Genomic DNA, 18792 nt, shown 5'->3' with positions numbered 1-18792 from the left:
AAGCCGAAACATCGCTTTGGATATCTTCAACGGAATCAAAGAGCAACTTTCAAGTTGCCCCGAACGCACCCGCGCACTCTGTCGCACTGTATGGGGCGCGGTATCAACGTCCCTTAGCACAGCGCTAACTGTAGCGAGCATCGAGGCCGGCGACGCCCGCAACGACGGTGGCGGTGGGGCAGGCGTTGGAGGCGGAGGCGGAGGAGGCGGCGGTGGCGGTGGTGCTGGCGGCTGGTGCACCACAATAACAACAGCAACAACTGGCGCAGCAACGGCGGGCAGCGGCCGGTTCGCAACCATAATGGGCGCAGTCAAATCACGCAACATCACCAATGCCGATGTGGACAGGGAGGAGCAACTGCAGCAGCAGCAGCATCCGCATCCGCCATTGCATCAGCACCAGAGCACACACTCCATGCACCGCAACAATGGCCATCACAATGCGCCGCCCGGCATGGGTACACTCCAAAAGCAGGATCTGCGCTATGACATCGGCTCCAGTTCACAGTACCATCATGTCCGGCAGCCGAGCGTGCGCAGTCGCAGCCAACAGCCGATGCCCACCACCGATGAGCTGGATCGACGATTTGCCAAAGTCTTGGTAAGTGCAACAATAACAAACGGATAAACGGATAACAAACGTTATCCCTATCCGTATATGCCCCCAACCCGTTCTTCCGCTCGCCTACTCTAAATGCATGTGATTGATGAGCTCATCATTTGTTGTATGCGTGTGTTTGTGCGATTTGATGACCCCAGTCGAACTTTTGGCGTCTCCATTGATGCGTGTTTACTCATAACGTAGTCTAAAATCATGTTACAAATTGGCAATGCACAATTTATTTAAACTGAAGCTCAACAGATTTACAAAGTATTTCATCTAAATATAACTGCCACAATTAACTAAATAACTGACCTAAGCAGCTAGGAAGCTGAATTAGTCACAGCTGAAACGAGTTTTAAATCTATCACCAAAATATTAAGCGTAGCTCTGGGTACTTAAATTTAATAACATCTGTTTCAACGATTTTCGCACGAAGCGGCAAATTTAAATGAAATGAAAAATAATCTGCCCTTTCAAAGCCGGCCTATACTTGAGTTTTTTTTTAAGAAAAAAAAAAGTCGGTAATTGTTTCCCTTTTCATGATTTATTGCTAAAAGAAATGTTCTCAGGCATGTTTAGAAAATAGAATGTGAGTTTCTGTACGTTTGGCACGCACAAGAGTTCAGCTGTGTATTGTCTCGTGTGCGTTCTGTATATACATATGTATATGTGTCTATCCATCTCGCTCCCTCTCTGTCTCTCTTACTCCGTCGGCGTTCTGTTCTGTTTGTCATGCATGTGAAGTGCTGCTCCACAGCACTCCGCGCAACAAAGTCAACTTAATTAAACAATGGGCGCGCGCCTTTATATTGCCAAAAGCAGAAATAAAAAAATATAAAATTTGTTGCCATCAAAAAAAAGTACAACAAATGAGTGTGACCCAATCCCAATCCCAAGCTCGAATCGAAACGCAGCCGCCGCATGCAAATGCCAATTAAAAGCAAATTGATCGATTGTCGCCGCTCTCTTTCGCACTGCTGACTCATTGGGCTGCTGTTGCGGCTTGGCTTATCTGCCATTCGCACCCAAATTGAGAATAAGTATTTCAAATAAACCAGAAGAATATAGACGAAAAACACGAAATCTTAATTTATTATACATACGCGCAGCTCAAATTCTCACTTATCATCGTTCTCAGTCCCGATGTAATATGAAACCTCGCTCTCAACATTTATGTTTTTTTAACCCTTTGCTCAGTCGATATGGGGGCAGCATTGTTTCGTTCAGGTTGCATGCAACATGTAAATATAGGTGATTTATGCATGTTGCTTGTTATGCCATCGTTTTATGGGTGGGAAAAATGTTGTTTCTTTAATGATTCGCACGTATCAGAAAATTCTTTATTTATGTTTTAATGAATTCTTTTGAAATATTACAGAGAATTTCTTATCTGCGAGCAATATATGTGATCTATATGTATTGTGTATTTCCTGGATTCGTTTTGCGTGAACTTCAATTAGCTAAAAACTTAATATATTGCCTTTGATCTTATTAACGTATCTCTATTCAAGGGTATTCAAGCGTTCGATTCGCCATGGATAGCACTTGTTGATTATATTCTGGTTACCCCTCGCCCTCCCCTCTTTTTGGCACTGAAAGTGTTTAACTGCTTTTGTTTACATTGTGTGTGTGTGTTTTTTTGTGTTTCTCCAAAATTTGTTTTGTCATTTCGGTAGCGTTCGCTCGACTTGGCCTCGACTTGCCATTCCAAAAAGGCTTAGGCTAATTTGTGTTTACTTTTGTTTGGGAGCTACTAAGTGTCTCTCGCTCTCTCTGTGTGTTTCTCCCTCCTCTCCCTCATCTCTCTCTCCCTCTCTGTCTGGCTGCCTTTGCCCTTGCACAGTCCGTGCCACAATTGAAGGCAATTGTTTGCCTGATTCATGGTTATAAATAGTTTTTGCCAACATTGCCGCTAATAATTTGCGTTTTATGTCTAATCGGGTGCAGTCGACGCAGATGTTTCCGGTTAGCTGCGTGGGTTGATTGAACTTTCCACTTGCTCCGGATGCATTCAGCAAATTGACTGAGGATCAAGCTGAGCAAACAAATGTCTGCAGAGACAAATATCCACAGAGCAACCAACAGGCGCTCTTTGGCTTGAATATATGACATTTACATCTCAGTTGATATGTGAAAACGTCTTTCCTCTAATACTCTGTATATACTTTCGAGAGTTCGTCGAGTTTCTGCATTTCAAGATATTAATTCTCTTGTTCGGCTAGCTAGTTGCAAAGTATTCAAATTTCCTTAAGCTCGTTTGTTTCTTATAAATAAATTGAGTACAAATTGGCTATATCTGAGTTTTAAAGATTGAAATGCATTGTAAACTGGAGGTCCGAGCGTACAATGTGACTATGTTTAAGATTCTGAAACTGATTTCTATAATATTCCTCGTTGAGAACCAACATCCTGAATTAGGGTTTGCTTCGTGAAGCTAGTTATCCACATGCCTAAGCCCAACTTTTAGTTCGAGCCTTGGTTGATAATATATTTTTAAAATTGTAATAAATCGATTCAAATATAAAGATACAATTGCCCGCTGTACTTAAAATTATGGACAAGCCTTACATATTTTCATGTACAAAATGCGGGCTAAATTTGATTTGAATCTAAAATTATATGATGCACAAATCGAAACCAAAGTTTTTCGTACCTGGGTTTCTCTAAAAATTGTTTATATTTTGCACCAAAACAATTTTGAACATATTCTTTCAAAAATAACCTGGTGTAACTTTCAGTTAGACTGTTTTATGGGCAACTGCTTTGATTTAGGATGCGGTTTTTAGCATAAAGTTAATTTAAACTTCATTTTCGAACTGATTTGGTTTGCGGCTAAATCCAAGCACTGCTTTCTTTGGCGTAAGTTGACTCAATCATAATTAATAGCTGGTTAATTTTTTAATAGCATTTTAATATCCATAAAACTTAATAGGCTTAACCCAATCGCCCCGACTGTCTGGCCTGCTGCTGGTTGTGCTTGTGTGTTGGCTGTGGGTGTTGTCGGACTAACCACATAAAATCCTCATTAGTTTACAAACTTTCTCGACAAACGCAAATGACTTTCACTCGTTTAATCATAATCAGCATTATCATAACTATCATCATTATCAATAACATCATCATCGTTATCGTGCAAAGGGTTTCAGTAGCAGGCGGAATTCATCTTTATCTAGAATATATATGCCCCGGCTATTAATGTCTGGTCTGAGTGTCTCTCCCTAATGGCATTTCCAGTGGCTGACAGAACAACCACAGGTCTGGCAAAACCGCAGCTGTTGTTTTTGTTGAATTAATACTCATTGTTTATAAGTCATTCAGCACTTTGATGACTTTGTCAGCTTTTGCCCATTTGCCCATTTGCTGGGCTTTATCTAATGACTGCGAAAATAAAAGAGACCAACCGATTGCTACCATACACATCCACATTCAGTCTTTGTGCTCGTGTTTATCTATTTTCTGTATATATACATAGTATATATATATATATATATGCATATACTGCATAGATAGTTGGCATTTCCTTATCGCTACGCTTCAACTTCCTTGGCGGTCCCTTTTAGGGGCATTAGCTTCTTGCGGTCTGCAAATAGTGGGGCAAAAAAAAAAAACAAAACCCCCCCAGATGCATCTGTTCTTATGCGCACAAAAACTGTAAACGAGCATAGACTCGATGTGAACTGATGTAAGACCAATAAACAGGCCGTGCAGAGCACATAAATTACATTGCACTTTGTTCTGCATCTGCAGTTGGTTGGCGATTATAATTGTAATTATGTATGCTCGGACTTGGGCTTGGAAAATATTCTTGCTTTTTATTAATGCTTAAATAGAGGCAAAAATTTGCGTAGCCGGCAAATGGCGAATATTCGACCTGAGTTTGGCTAATCGTCTAAATACATAACTTTTTGCATGCACATTTTTTTATACCTTATTCAGATCATGTTTACTTGGCTGTGTTGAAGATCGTCAAGATTGTTGTATATTCTTTTATTCCTTTGACACTCTTTAACTATCGTTTGTTCCTTTTGTCCCTTCCTTTTATGCTGTCATTGTCATTTATTATTCACCTTCATTTTTTTTGTCTCACTCTGCTCTACCTTTCTTGTCTCCCACAAATGTTTTCCCAATGTCTTTTTATCCGTCCCTACCCCGATATCTATATATATCTATATATTTGATGTATCTCACTGATGAGAATCGCAAAGAAAGGCTATGTCTTTTAATCCGTCTGTACCTCTCTGCGCTTTTGATAGTCGTATAGAGGCTCTGTCTATCTCCCTCTTTTAATGTATCTCCCTCATGAGAATCGCATAGAAATTCTCTGCCTCTCTCTCTCTTATCTCTTTCCTTTAATCCATCTTCCTGATTTGATGAGAATCGCAAAGTAAGGCATAAAATTGTTTTAAGTGCGCACAGCGTAATATTTTTTCTGTATTTAATTCGCGTTACATTGTTTTTTATTTTGTTCAGTTAAATTTTGCTCCCAGTTGTTACCTGATGCTAATTAAATACATTTTCGTATGATCTTGTTTTTCACAGTCAATTATTATGAATTTACACGCTCTTCCCAGTTTTAGTTGTGTGTTAATTAAGCCAAAACAATTATTTCATTGTCATGCAATTTTCTTTCGAGTTGTTTATTTAGTATTTTTATGCCTTACGAAACGTGCTGAACGTAATATATGTTGATAAACATTTCACATGCCTGCAATAATTGAGTAAATGGAATATGGAATTAAAAATGAATGCAACGTTTTATTGATTAATTATTCTTATTATTATTAACATTATGTGTTGGAGCGTACGCCTTTTTTTTTTATTGAGTGTGGGGGCTGCCCTTGCGGGGATCGCCCTCCAATGTCGCATCGCCCAGTCACCTTTTCCTTGACCCTCCCACCCCACAGCTCCCTCCCTGCCCGTGACGCTCGGCCTCTTGACGCTGAGTGATTTGCCTCGACGCGCTTTTTAAACAACAATATAAATATACGATTGTGTATACTTTGGAATAATAAATGGCAAAGCCTCTCTCTCTCTCTCGCTGAGCATTGTGCACGGCCGCTTAATATTTATGCCAGAGCAGGCAAAAATAAATAGCGGCATTTTTTTTCTTTTCTATATAAATTAGTCGACAACACATAATAATCCAACTGCCCGACCGTTGTACCGGATACGCATTTTAAAATTTTGTTCAATGAGTGTGTGCGCCTGTGTGTGTGTGGGTGTGTGTTCGGGTGTGCATAAATAATGTGTAGCCCATGGGACCCCTTTGAAAAGCCTGATCTACGCTCTTGAGCGATGAGTAAGCGCTTCGAATTTTATATTCCATTTAGAAATTATCGGGATAACTTGGCAACTATTATAACTATATATATATATATATATATATACATATATATACATATATATACATATATATACATATATATAACCGCAGCAGTAAAAAATGAATAATAATTCTAATGTATAAATAATCGAAAGGCATTCGCATCTTTTTGCTGATTAGCCCATGTCAAAATTATCTATTCAATGCTTATGAAGTTTAAGGGAAGGAACTAGATCAAAGAACTCTTAATTTGCCTTTTGTAATTGAATATAATCAAAAAATGTATATTATATATATATATATATATATTAGATTTCCATAAAATAAGTACACGTTTGTTTAATCTTATTACAATCCAAAAGTTACAGGGTACTTTGAGCTCGATCACCTTTTGCGTTTGTCAATTTCAATTTTTTTAATAGACTTTTATATACTAGACCGCATGGCGTGATTCATTATACGATTTTCATACGCAAATCGTATATGTAAGCAGATTTAATTCCAAAAGATTTCAATTGGCATATATACTTACTTTGGACATGTTTAAAAATAAGCAAGGCGTTAATTTCTTGGCTGAAAGATATAATAACAAAGGATTTCTGCAACAAAAAGAGGAATAATTTATAGTTAAGCCGATTGTTGAGCAGCATTTTCTATACTATTCTCTCGGGGATGCTTTATTAAAAATTAATCTAATTAGGCTTTTGGCATTAATAAATAAATAAATATATTTAATGTGGTGATATTTCCGTGCAACAACTATTTAATTTGACTCGCATCGAATTGAATTTTCCAATTTGTTGTATATGCTCTCGTGTTTATTTTTCATTCTTATCAACGTCCTGTCCAAATTAACGACCTCTTCCTCTTGCCATCCACACCTTTTCCTGCGCGTGTGCTCGTGTGTTGGCACTCCAATTAGAACTTGGCTGCAGCTGCACCCAAATTGAAGTCACGTTAACGTCTGTTTGTTGATTTCATTATGGTCGGGATACATTCCCCGTAAAATGTTAAATATACAATGTACATTTAATATACAATGGCATCACACTTGACTGGCATTGTTGGGCTGATTGATGTTTTTGGTCGAAGTGAGTCGTGGGCTCACAAAATCATCAGATGCGGCTAAAATGCAAATGGCCCCTTACCTTATAGCAAATTTTGGTCTATTGTTGTTGTTGCACACAGGTGCAGCAGAGTCAGGTGTAAATTGTATGCGCTCTAGCCACGAATTGTCTGGGTTTACTTTGGGTCAATAAGGAAACAAGCCTTGTGAGCGAGCATTAGCACAGCTGTGAAATCGAGACGATATCAACAACTTCTTCCAGCTCAAAGATACAAAAGTATCTTTTAATATAACATTGTTTGTATAGTGAATCCTTTTACTTTTATCTCATTTGTGCATGTTCTTCTTCGAGAAGATAGCAGAAGGTAATGTCTGAGATAAAGGTCTATATCATATATCTAGAGTGTGCTATATATGTACAAGATATTAAGTTCCTTTATCTTTAAGATATTCTTAAAGGAAACCCACCTTGTTATCTATCTTTTCTCATTGCAAACCTGATCAGCAACTGATAACTTCAATCTGTGCGTGACATGTTGCTTTTTATAGGGTATACGACTGAAGTAAATCAAAAATTCCGTCTTTAGAAATTTTTTTTTCCTAAAAGGAAATTCAACTTGGACTAAGTTAAGTATTGTGTACTTTGCATACGATGACTTTATCCACACCTGGGGAAACGTTTAATTTGGTTAATTTAGGTTTTTGACTCAGTTGACTTTCGTCAGTCCATTAAAGCGAATGGTTCGCATTGTTCTTGAGGATTTGCAAATACGTTTCTGTTTAAACATATATTTTCGCTCACATTTAAGCACTACGATTTATTACCATTTGTGTATGGCTGTTAATTGTTTACATTTATTTCTTCTCGTGCAGGCTTCCATGGATCTGCCGCCGGACAAAGCAAAGCTCTTACGCAACTACGATGACGAAAAGAAGTGGGACATGATATGCGATCAAGTAAGTAGACTCCATAATTTCCGATTTATGTGCGTCGCCATAGCTAAAAACTGCCTAAACCGATTCAGCCCGCCCTGCTCTTCCCCTGCCAGGGGCCGGACACATGTCTGCGTGTTTATCATCAGCCACTTCCTGTTTATGGCAAACGCAAAATTTTTGCAGATTAAATGTGGACAACCGCATTATGGGACCTGCTGCCTGTTTCCCTCTCTCCCCCTCCCCCTTTCGCCCCTTTAACATAAAACATTCGACGGAAGGCCAACGCCTAAAACAGTTTCTAAGTCTTGAACTGCGACCTTTGAGTTTCTCTCGACATTGTCGCCGCTCTAATTAACTATGCCAAGTGTCAGGCGGCCTAATTGTTGCTCACATGTGCGTTAGATAAATGCCAAAGCAAGTACTAATACTATTTACTATATACTATACATATATATTGTGAGTATGAGAAACATGAACATGAATCCAAATAAACCAGGGCTGCCAGCCCAAAAGGAATGATTCGGTTCACGGTACGAACTAGCTCTCTGCCTTTGAGTTCCGTTAATGTAGCTGATTGTTCCAGGTTTTGCTTGAAACCTTGGTTTGTAATACTTGAAACATTTTAATTTTCAATATATATTTGCTCGTTCTACTGAAACTATTGCAAGCCTTAAATATTTTCATACGGAAAATTTGATATCCCATATACCAAAAGTTTTGTATAATAATCTCTGGCATGTACTTAAATTTCTCGCACTAGTTCATCCTACAAAAAGAGTGTAAATTAAAATGAAGTTTTTTAACCATTTGCGACTTCTGGGTTTTCGATTTGTAACATTTTCAAAATAATCCCATTTAAGTTTTTGTAGCCCTATTCAAGAGTTTGTGATCATATTGCAAGGGAGATATATATATACTTCACTCAACTCTACTTTGCGAGATGTTGAATTTTGAGTAGTTGTCAACCTGTTCCTAAAAAAAAGTACATTAACTCGTTGTTAACATCAATTACAATGCCCTCTTTAGCTGACATCTGAACTGTGTACTTTGATCCTCTGCACTTGACATTCAGAACAGAGTGCAATTCATTTTCAAATTCGTAAAGCGCTGAACTCAGCTTAACTCGTCCGAAATTCATATTGGGCATGTGTTGTGCCCGATAGTATCTCTTTATATATACATTATTATGTGTCTTTAAGTATATATATATATATATATCATTATTCAGTGCGTGCTCGTCGCTTCGTTTTTTGATGTCGCTTGTCGCGTTTGATGCCTGTTAAAGTGCAAAATGAGTCCAATTTCAAAACGATTTCGGCGTTTGTTGAATTCAAATGGCGTTGAACAATGCTTGGCTGGGGCATTAAAATAAGCCATTTTACATTTCGGTATTATATTAAGCTAGACAGAACAGATGGGCGGCAGTGTGGGGCACATACACAAGCCTACATGTGTTATAGATCCATGTCTACACAAATCCACATTGCGTGCTCCGTTTGGGCAGCTTTGACGAAACTATTAACGTGTGCAACGGGGCGTGCCCGGGTTCTGTTCGGCTTCATTTTGGCTCCGTTCTATAGAGGCTCTGGCCAGAGCATTAAACTGGGTCACTGAATTTTCAAGAGCTGCGCCTAGAAAATATTCGCCATTGGCGTTGGAGTTGCACAGCCAAAAAGACGCTGAGAGCACATAACTATGACCAGGACTGACTAGAAGTTACGCTGGAAAATGTGATCTATGCGGCTTACTCGATGCCCAGTCTGTATTATATAGTTTGTTGGATTAGATGTTTGGCTATAATGTAACTGTGTACATCGGCCTCTTCTTTCCTCAACAAACCTAGCCCAACATACCCTCTGCTGCTACAGGGTATATGCATATGTATATACATCTCAAGATCTCGTCGCTGTCTTGTCTTTTGTTGGTTGTTTCCTTAAAACCGCCTGCATGCCAACAGACCTGTTTTCCATAATTCAGGCACTTCTTGAATGAAAACGCAGCCCACAAACAATGGACTAGAGTCGGCGAGGACTTTGGCTAGAGCCAATCCCACCACCACCATCACCATCACCACAACTACAGCCCAATGGCAATCCAATCCGCTCGGAACACCACCGCACACTGGCTGGGCTCACAGTGACAAAATGCAAATTATTATGACTGCGATAAATTGCAGTTTTTAATCGCTGGAGCCGCTTGGACGCCCCATACCTGGTCAAATATATGTATAGCGGCTATGTGCATGTATTTATTTCATCTCCAGTCTTGACTAGGAAAAGAATGAAACTGGTTTTTTTTCTCTCCTCGTCGAGTTGCACGGACAGGCAAAGCACCAAAACCCACACATAGTTTTAGTTGTAGTCATGCGTTGCTTTTGTTGTTGTTGTTGTCGGTGTTTTGTTGTTGTGTGTTGTTGGCATAGTAAAAAGCCAAAAACAAGTATACCACGCTTCATGCTTTAACTTAGGCAAGCTATCGATGCTTATATGATCGCAGTGCGATCCGGCAGGGAGCTGGGCGGCAGAGAGAGAGAGAGATCGCGAGAGCTCGCCAGGGCTTTGTCGTAAACATGGTACACAAATATGCAGTTGGCAGAGGCAGAGGCAAAAACAACACAGCTCAACACAACACAACACAACACCCAAAGCATAACAAAAGTAAAAGCCGCTAAGTTAGTGTTAATGCATGTGTGGAGGCATTTTCTTTTGGCCTCAGTCCAAGCACATTTTTGGTTAGTCAACAATTTATAAACTTTTGGATTGCGGCAATTTCCGTGTTTAATTGATGGCCTTTAATTGGGAAAGCAAGCGCTTGGACTGATCATGACTGCGGTTATTTCCCAAAATAAATGGCAGTTAAACTAACTATATAAATATATATTATATTATAATAAGAATAGGCTCCGGTTAGTTTTTTGCCTTGGAAAGAAACTCTTTTTGAAGATTATTTTTGTAGTAAATAAAATACAAATTCTCGCTTTGAACCTGCAAGGTTTTAAACCAGTTTGCGACCTTGACACTTGTTTCTATTTAGCCAAAAACTTGTTTTAATTTGCTAACATCATTTTATTTGTCTCTTTGCAGGAAATGGTGCAGGCGAAGGATCCACCCTCCCATTACTTAAGCAAATTGCGAACATATTTGGATCCAAAGGCTTCGCGCAGTCATCGGGTAAGTTGGCAATTGCAGCTAACTTGGCTTAAATGTTGAAAGTTGGTGGTGCGTATAGCTTTCGTAATGACTGTGTCTATCTAACTTGTCTCTAAAGGCGGCGGCAGCTCTTCCTGCTGTTGCTGTAGTTACTCCTCGTATCTAGATACTTTTGTTGCTCACTGTAGTTTAATGTGTGTGGTGCGTTTGTCTGACTCTTGTTGTTGCAGAGAAGCGACTCATTAACCAACTATTCGAACAACAACCAAAAAAGAACCCATCTAAATTATAATAAAAGAAAGATCTATATGTTTGTTCCAATATTAATGTGTAAATTTCAATTTCTCTACTCACAACACTGACACAAACACACACACACATACGCACACGCACACCACCAACCTTCCCCCTTTCTCATGCACTTAAACCCCGACCCTTCTACTGCACCAAACAACCGAATCATCCAATCCATTAATTGTTTTTTCCTGCGCTCATTGTCCTGTTTCCCATGCCAACACGAACTTCCTTTCCCGCTTCTCTCTTCTCTCTCTCTCTCTCTCTTTGTACACTTACAGCTTTACCTCTTCTACTTTCTTTGTCAGAAACGTAAGATGGTCGGCGAGTCGACATCCACACAGGTGCTGCGGGATCTAGAGATCTCACTGCGCACCAACCATATCGAATGGGTCAAGGAGTTCCTTGACGATACGAATCAGGGCTTAGATGCTCTTGTTGATTATCTCAGCTTTCGGCTGCAGATGATGCGACACGAGCAGCGTTTACAGGGCGCCCTGTGCGCATCCGAGGAGCGTTTGAATCTGATAAACGGCCTGGATGCCGGCGAGGTGGTGTTGAGCAACAGCTCGATGAGCCCTGGCGGTGTTAGCGGCAATACCAATCTGACCAATGGCTCCCTATTGCTGGACAGCTCGCGACAGCAGACGGGCTCCCATAGCAATCACTCGCATTCCTATAGCTTTGTGCGACCCACCATTGCCGAGGTGCTTGACAGTCCCAGCCTGAAGCGTCGGTCGCGTCACATTGCCAAACTTAACATGGGCGCCGCCACGGACGATATACATGTGTCCATTATGTGCCTGCGTGCGATTATGAACAACAAATATGGCTTCAATATGGTCATACAGCATCGGGAGGCGATTAACTGCATCGCTCTCAGTCTGATACACAAGTCGCTGCGCACCAAGGCGCTGGTGCTGGAGTTGCTGGCGGCGATTTGTCTGGTCAAGGGTGGGCACGAGATCATCCTGGGCTCCTTTGACAATTTCAAGGATGTGTGCCAGGAGCAGCGACGTTTCCAGACACTCATGGAATATTTCATGAACTTTGAGGCCTTCAACATTGACTTTATGGTCGCGTGCATGCAATTCATGAACATTGTGGTGCACTCCGTCGAGGATATGAACTATCGGGTTCATTTGCAGTACGAGTTTACGGCTCTGGGCTTGGATAGGTATCTGGAGCGCATACGGCTAACCGAGTCCGAAGAGTTGAAAGTCCAAATATCGGCCTATCTGGACAATGTGTTTGATGTGGCTGCTCTGATGGAGGATTCGGAAACAAAAACATCTGCATTGGAGCGCGTACAGGAGCTGGAAGATCAGCTAGAGCGCGAAATAGATCGAAACTCGGAGTTCTTGTACAAATTCGCCGAACTGGAGACGGAGAATCTGACACTGAAGACGGAACGTGAACAACTGTCCGTGATGCGGCAACAGCTGGAGGAGCAGCTGAATGCCCTGCAACGCATGCTGCAGCAGAACGAACAGGAGCTCAAGAAACGTGATACGCTGCTTCACAATAAAAATCTGGAGCTGCAAACACTATCGCGTTCACTGCCACGTTCCGCGTCCAGTGGCGATGGTTCGCTGGTGAATGGCAGCCTGCTGACGGGCTCAGCAACAGGCACAGTTTCACCACCGCCTCCACCACCGCCACCCATGCCAGCAACAACCGCTCCGCCACCACCGCCACCACCTGCGCCACCTGCACCGCCACCGCCGCCCATGATGCCGGGCCTGAGTCCGCTGGGCAGTCCGAATGGTAGCGTGACGTCCACAGCTCCCTCGCCACCACATGCGCCGCCCACGCTGAGCTCCTTCCAGCCACCGCCGCCACCAGTGGCAGGCTTCATGCCAGCTCCAGATGGTGCTATGACCATCAAGCGCAAGGTGCCCACCAAATACAAGCTGCCCACGCTTAACTGGATAGCGCTCAAGCCGAATCAGGTGAGGCATGATATATTTGATTACTTTGATTTCATATCTAATTTCTCGATCCTCTTTTGCAACAGGTTCGCGGCACTATATTCAATGAGCTGGACGACGAGAAGATCTTCAAGCAAATCGACTTTAACGAATTTGAAGAACGCTTCAAAATCGGCATCGGCGGCGGTCTGCACAATGGTAGCAATGGCAGCGAGGTGGATGGAGCCCTGTCCTCCTATCCCAGTAAACGTTTCAAGAAGCCTGATAATGTCTCCCTGCTGGAGCACACGAGGTTAAGAAACATAGGTAAAGTACACAGCCCAGAAATATACCAACTATTTTCCTTTATACTGAATATTTGTTCTGCTTTCAGCAATCTCTCGTCGTAAATTGGGCATGCCCATTGATGATGTTGTTGCTGCCATACATAGTTTGGATTTAAAGAAGCTATCGCTGGAGAATGTGGAGCTGCTGCAGAAGATGGTGCCCACCGATGCGGAGGTTAAGGCCTACAAGGAGTACATAATTGAGCGCAAGGATCAGCAGCTACTCACCGAGGAGGACAAATTCATGTTGCAATTGTCACGCGTTGAACGCATCTCCTCCAAGCTAGCCATTATGAACTACATGGGCAACTTTGTCGATAGTGTGCATCTCATTAGCCCGGTTAGTATGAAATGGATGAGTATATAACATCGATAGAATCTATTGAATTGTTTTCTCATTACCGGTTTCCATCTACAGCAAGTTCAATCGATTGCCAGTGCCTCCAACTCGCTGAAACAGTCGCGCAAGTTCAAAGCTGTGCTGGAAATTGTGTTGGCCTTTGGCAACTATCTCAATAGCAACAAGCGTGGTCCGGCCTACGGCTTTAAGCTGCAGTCGCTGGACACTCTGATTGACACTAAGTCAACTGACAAGCGCTCCTCGTTGTTGCACTACATTGTGGCCACGATTCGAGCCAAATTTCCAGAGCTATTGAGCTTTGAGTGCGAACTGTACGGCACCGATAAGGCGGCATCTGTGGCATTGGAGAACGTAGTGGCTGATGTCCAGGAGCTGGATAAGGGCATGGAGCTGGTGCGTAAGGAAGCCGAGTTGCGTGTTAAGGGCACGCAAACACACATACTGTGGGATTTCTTAAACAACAGCGAAGACAAACTAAAGAAGATTAAGAGCGATCTGCGATTGGCGCAGGATGCGTTCAAGGAGTGCGTCGAATACTTTGGGGACTCCTCACGCAATGCGGATGCAGCGGCATTCTTTGCATTGATTGTGCGATTTACGCGCGCCTTTAAAGTAAGCACAAGCTGGCTAATTTTGCTGGAATTCAATAAAAAATCTGAAATCTATTTAATTTCAGCAACTCGACCAGGAGAACGAACAGCGCCGTCGGCTGGAGCAGGCGGCTGCTTTGGCGGCATCGAAGAAGGAAAGTGATCAGGTCTTGCTGCGCAACAAGTTCAATCAGAAAAAGCAACAGGTGAGTGGACGGCTGACTGGAAGCTTATCAGTCAACAAGACGGCCAACTCCTTCAAGTTTGTGTCATTCATTTGATTGATTCTGTTCTGTTCTGGAAATGTAACCTGTTATGCTTTTGATTTATGCAGCAAATACATTGCCTGCTTGACTTTGCCAAGCAGCATAGCACTGTGGAAATGTCTCCCTAACTGCATACAATACTACTATGTATAATCCCCGCTCCCCAAGGCAAACTCAACCCTAGCACGTACTGGTTATTTGGCTAACACACATTCTAGTAAAACACAAATTAGGCGGGGAGGCTGCCGGGTGCGGTTCGAATTTGGGCCAGCAACCTAAACCTAACCCCAAGCAACCTACCACCACCAATATCATCACCACAACCACCACCACCACCAATACAACCAACACCATCCACTAGAATCTAGTCGAGTACTTTGGGGCAGCATGTGACGGAAGTTGTTTGTGTTTATATTCTAGTGTAAGTCGCTTGGCTTGTGTGTAACTGTCCCTAACTATTTGACGGTCCCCCATGCTAATCCCTAACGCCTTATACATGCCATATCGCTGTCTGCTAATCCAATTCACCTGTGATCTCACTTTTCGACAAATGTGTACCAAATAAATGTATGTGCGTGTGTGTGTGTATATATATTAAATACTTAAAGTGAAGGAACATTTCTATGTTTGCATTTAACATCTCCTAAATTTAAAATAACCTTCGAAAACTCACTAACCTGTCACTTAATTGTAATACAAATACTTTAAAAAGATAAATTGGTAACTGAATCCATGCTATGCTTATTTGGCCACTTCCGGTGCTGGTTAATATCTAACTCTTCTCTTTTGTTTTCAATGCACGTTGTCAATCAGTTGCCTACAACTTGCGCACTCTCCTTGCAGGATGCCGTCATCAATGAGCTGAAGAGCAAAACGCATTCGGTGCGGGAAAAGAAGCTGCTGCAGCAGGACGAGGTCTACAATGGAGCGCTGGAGGACATACTTCTGGGGCTTAAGAGTGAGCCGTATCGAAGGGCGGACGCGGTCAGGCGTTCCCAACGCCGACGCATTGACAATAATCGCTTGTCTCGCACGATGGAGGAAATGGACTGCTAGGCTAGCTGCCTGGCTTGGCAAGGGCAGGGCAGGGCAGGGCGCAGGGCAAAGGCAAAAATCAAAATTCAAAAGCGATGCGAAAAACGAATATGTAAACGTCTTAGATAAAGAAACTGCAATATGTGATTGGGCGATTAAATTGTTTGGATACACACATAAATACACACTTACACGCACACACACTCATACACACATTCCCGAACCCCTTTTACCCTTGTGCTATCATTCGAATATATTTTTCGTTGTTATTTTGCATAATATATCTTTAAATATCCAGTACTATTCTGTGAATCTCATTTATTTTTTTGAGATACTCTATCGCCAAAATTTGTAAAATTGCTTTTTATATTTGGTTGCATAGCCTATGAGTTACAAGCTTACAAATTTTTTACAGTGTATTTATCCAATTTTAAATGTTAAGTTTAAAGTGTGTAAATATATGTATGCATATATATATTTTAATCATTATTTTCGAATAAGTCTTAAACCAAATTGGAATTTTGATTTGCATCCGAGATGGCAAAGAAGTTTTTTAAAACCAACACTATTTTGTATTTAGTTGTATTTTAAACCTTTTTAAACATTTTGTATAAGTAAAAAGTTGTATGATGAGCATCATACGATTAATTGTAAATTTCCTATTATATTTCTATTATGTTTTTTTAAATTAAATTTTGTTGTATTATAAATTACAAGTATATAACACATTTCGCACACAGCTTATACTGAAATGAAAAAAAACTGCAATAAACAATAAAAAGCGCCAAATATTGCAAGCAACATGAACAATTTTTTGCACACGAAATACATTTTTAGAAAGTTTTTTACAAAATATATACAATAGCAACTAAAACCATTTTATAACAGTTTATGTAGATTTTTTATACAAAGAAAAATATATATACACATGTATATACTACATATATATATATATATACATGCAATTTATGAGCCAATTTATTCTCACAAGCCACAAAATTATGACGAAGACTGATATGGAGCAGTTTATATTATACATAAAAAACACGCCTACACATATATATTAAATACACTTTTAAAAAAAGCTTTGTAACGATCTTTTTCGAACAGACGTCTAGTGTCTTTCCATTTATTAAAACTAAAACTTATCGAATTTAGTTGAACTATAAGCCCATATGCATGTACTACGAGTAATACATAAATTTATTTAGTGCCACTGGCATGAATGAGATGGTCTTTTTGCATATCTTTTCGTTACATGTTTTTTAATTTGCCAAAAAAAAAAAGGAAATAAAGCGAACATGAACGAAACCTTTAATTAACTAGCACGCTGCATTGTTAGTTTTAAATATTGTGTTATTTAATTTGATAAGAAATCAGCATGGTATACGAAAAACAAATACATGAACAGATGCCGCATTTTTACACATATATATTTACATATACACAGACATATAAAAACATAAACACTAACTATTTTAAATAAATTATTAACCAAATAAACTAGCCAAAAGAAAAAATTCGTTTTTGTAAAGGCGCGCAAAGTTTGTAATTTAAATTTTCAAAAATTCTCGAGAGCTGCCAGACTTTTCACTGGGTTCTGCGGTTTTGTATATGCAGCAACAGATTGTCTTTGGTGTTGCCAACTTGTTTTTTATGTACCAGCATAAAAACATCCGACTTCCACACTGTTAAATGTTAATCCATCGATTATTATGCCATGCATTTGGTGTGCGGGCGCGAATATATAAATGCTCGTCGTAACCGAAAATGTAAGTGCTGTGCAAACGGCAGTAGCTAAGTTAACACTCACTTTAACAAATTAATCCAATTATTCCACTAGACAATGCAAAAGCTGCTGATAGCTATTTTCATCATTAGCAGCACCAGCAGCAGCCAGTTGGAGCATCCACAGCTGAAGCCAAAATTCGATTGTCTGAAAAAGTATAAGTTTTACCGACAACAAACCAAGCTGCGGCACGATGCAGAGGAGCGAACGCTGCAGTTGCCACAGTTTACAAAGCCCTTGAATCGCTTGCAACATTGTGTCTCCGGCGAAACCCTGGTCCTCTCCTGCCCCAACACAGCGCATCCGCACGCAAACACCACTTGGACCTTCAAAAGAGGCGGGGACTATGAGCCACTGCAGCGCGATATTGGTGGCTACAAGTTCCGGCGCTGGTCCTTGGTCATGACGAATGTCATTTCAAAAAATTCAGCCATGTACAAGTGCACGGTGTGCAACACCCTCGGCTGTATTGAATTCGAGTTCAGCGTTTCGGTCGTCAATCGCCTCCGTGAACGGGCAATAATCACGAATATGTACAATAAAACGGCGCTGATCAACACCCGGGTGGAGGTGAAATGCGCTTTGAAGTCCGAAGATGAACCGACCGTCAAGTGGATATGTGTGAAGCAGCACAATTACTCACGGCCCCTGAAATTGGACTCACTGGATAGAGATTTTATGCGCATACCGTTGAACACAACAGTGGATCGCGATTGGCTGCTGTTGAAGAATGTGACGCACCAGGACGAGGGCTGGTACACGTGCGTGGCGTCCAATTCGTTGGGCTGCGTCAATGCCAGCTTCTATTTGCACGTGGTCGACGATATGCCCCATTTGTATTGCGGCGAACTGTACCGATCACACCCCATGGATTTCACTGTGGCTATCGGGATGATAACGCTGTTGATTCTGCTTGGAAATGGCTTGGTGCTGGTACACAGAGTGCAACAACTGCGGAGGCAAAATGAATTAGCGGTCAGGTCGTTCATCATTTAATGATTACTTTGGAAGAAAGTCTGCATACATTTTGTTACGTATTAAAGTAACTCAATACTATTTGCTATTGCGCATCAAGATAATTTGAATAAGCTCTGTAATTTCTAAGCTCACTATTCTTCTCAC

General features: G+C 41.0%; 2 protein-coding genes across 5 annotated transcripts; both read left to right on the top strand.

Moving 5' to 3' along the window:
- The first annotated feature begins 212 nt into the window (after window positions 1-212).
- Window positions 213-17257, top strand: LOC115770076 (formin-like protein). 4 transcript variants are annotated; one of them, XM_030715180.1, is made up of 9 exons: window positions 213-601; window positions 7867-7950; window positions 11013-11099; window positions 11654-13324; window positions 13390-13609; window positions 13677-13969; window positions 14048-14602; window positions 14667-14786; window positions 15660-17257. In XM_030715180.1, the coding sequence occupies exons 1-9, from the start codon at window positions 302-304 to the stop codon at window positions 15900-15902; spliced, it is 3573 nt and encodes a 1190-aa protein (XP_030571040.1). In that variant the 5' UTR covers window positions 213-301; the 3' UTR covers window positions 15903-17257. The 4 variants fall into 4 exon arrangements, with proteins under 4 accessions (XP_030571040.1, XP_030571041.1, XP_030571037.1 ...); XM_030715181.1 differs by having other exon boundaries at window positions 214-601; window positions 11681-13324; window positions 15660-17255; XM_030715177.1 differs by having other exon boundaries at window positions 227-601; window positions 15690-17256.
- A 338-nt stretch (window positions 17258-17595) lies between these two features.
- On the top strand, window positions 17596-18675 carry LOC115770390 (fibroblast growth factor receptor homolog 2-like). The gene is made up of 2 exons (XM_030715639.1): window positions 17596-17653; window positions 17725-18675. The coding sequence occupies exons 1-2, from the start codon at window positions 17633-17635 to the stop codon at window positions 18664-18666; spliced, it is 963 nt and encodes a 320-aa protein (XP_030571499.1). The 5' UTR covers window positions 17596-17632; the 3' UTR covers window positions 18667-18675.
- Window positions 18676-18792: the final 117 nt, after the last annotated feature.

The sequence above is a fragment of the Drosophila novamexicana genome, unplaced genomic scaffold (genome assembly GCF_003285875.2).
Source record: "Drosophila novamexicana strain 15010-1031.04,08,12 unplaced genomic scaffold, DnovRS2.1 tig00004555-arrow-pilon, whole genome shotgun sequence".
Lineage (NCBI taxonomy): Eukaryota > Metazoa > Arthropoda > Insecta > Diptera > Drosophilidae > Drosophila > Drosophila novamexicana.
Note: the sequence above shows the minus strand (reverse complement) of the source record. Positions and strands in the feature narration are given on the sequence as shown.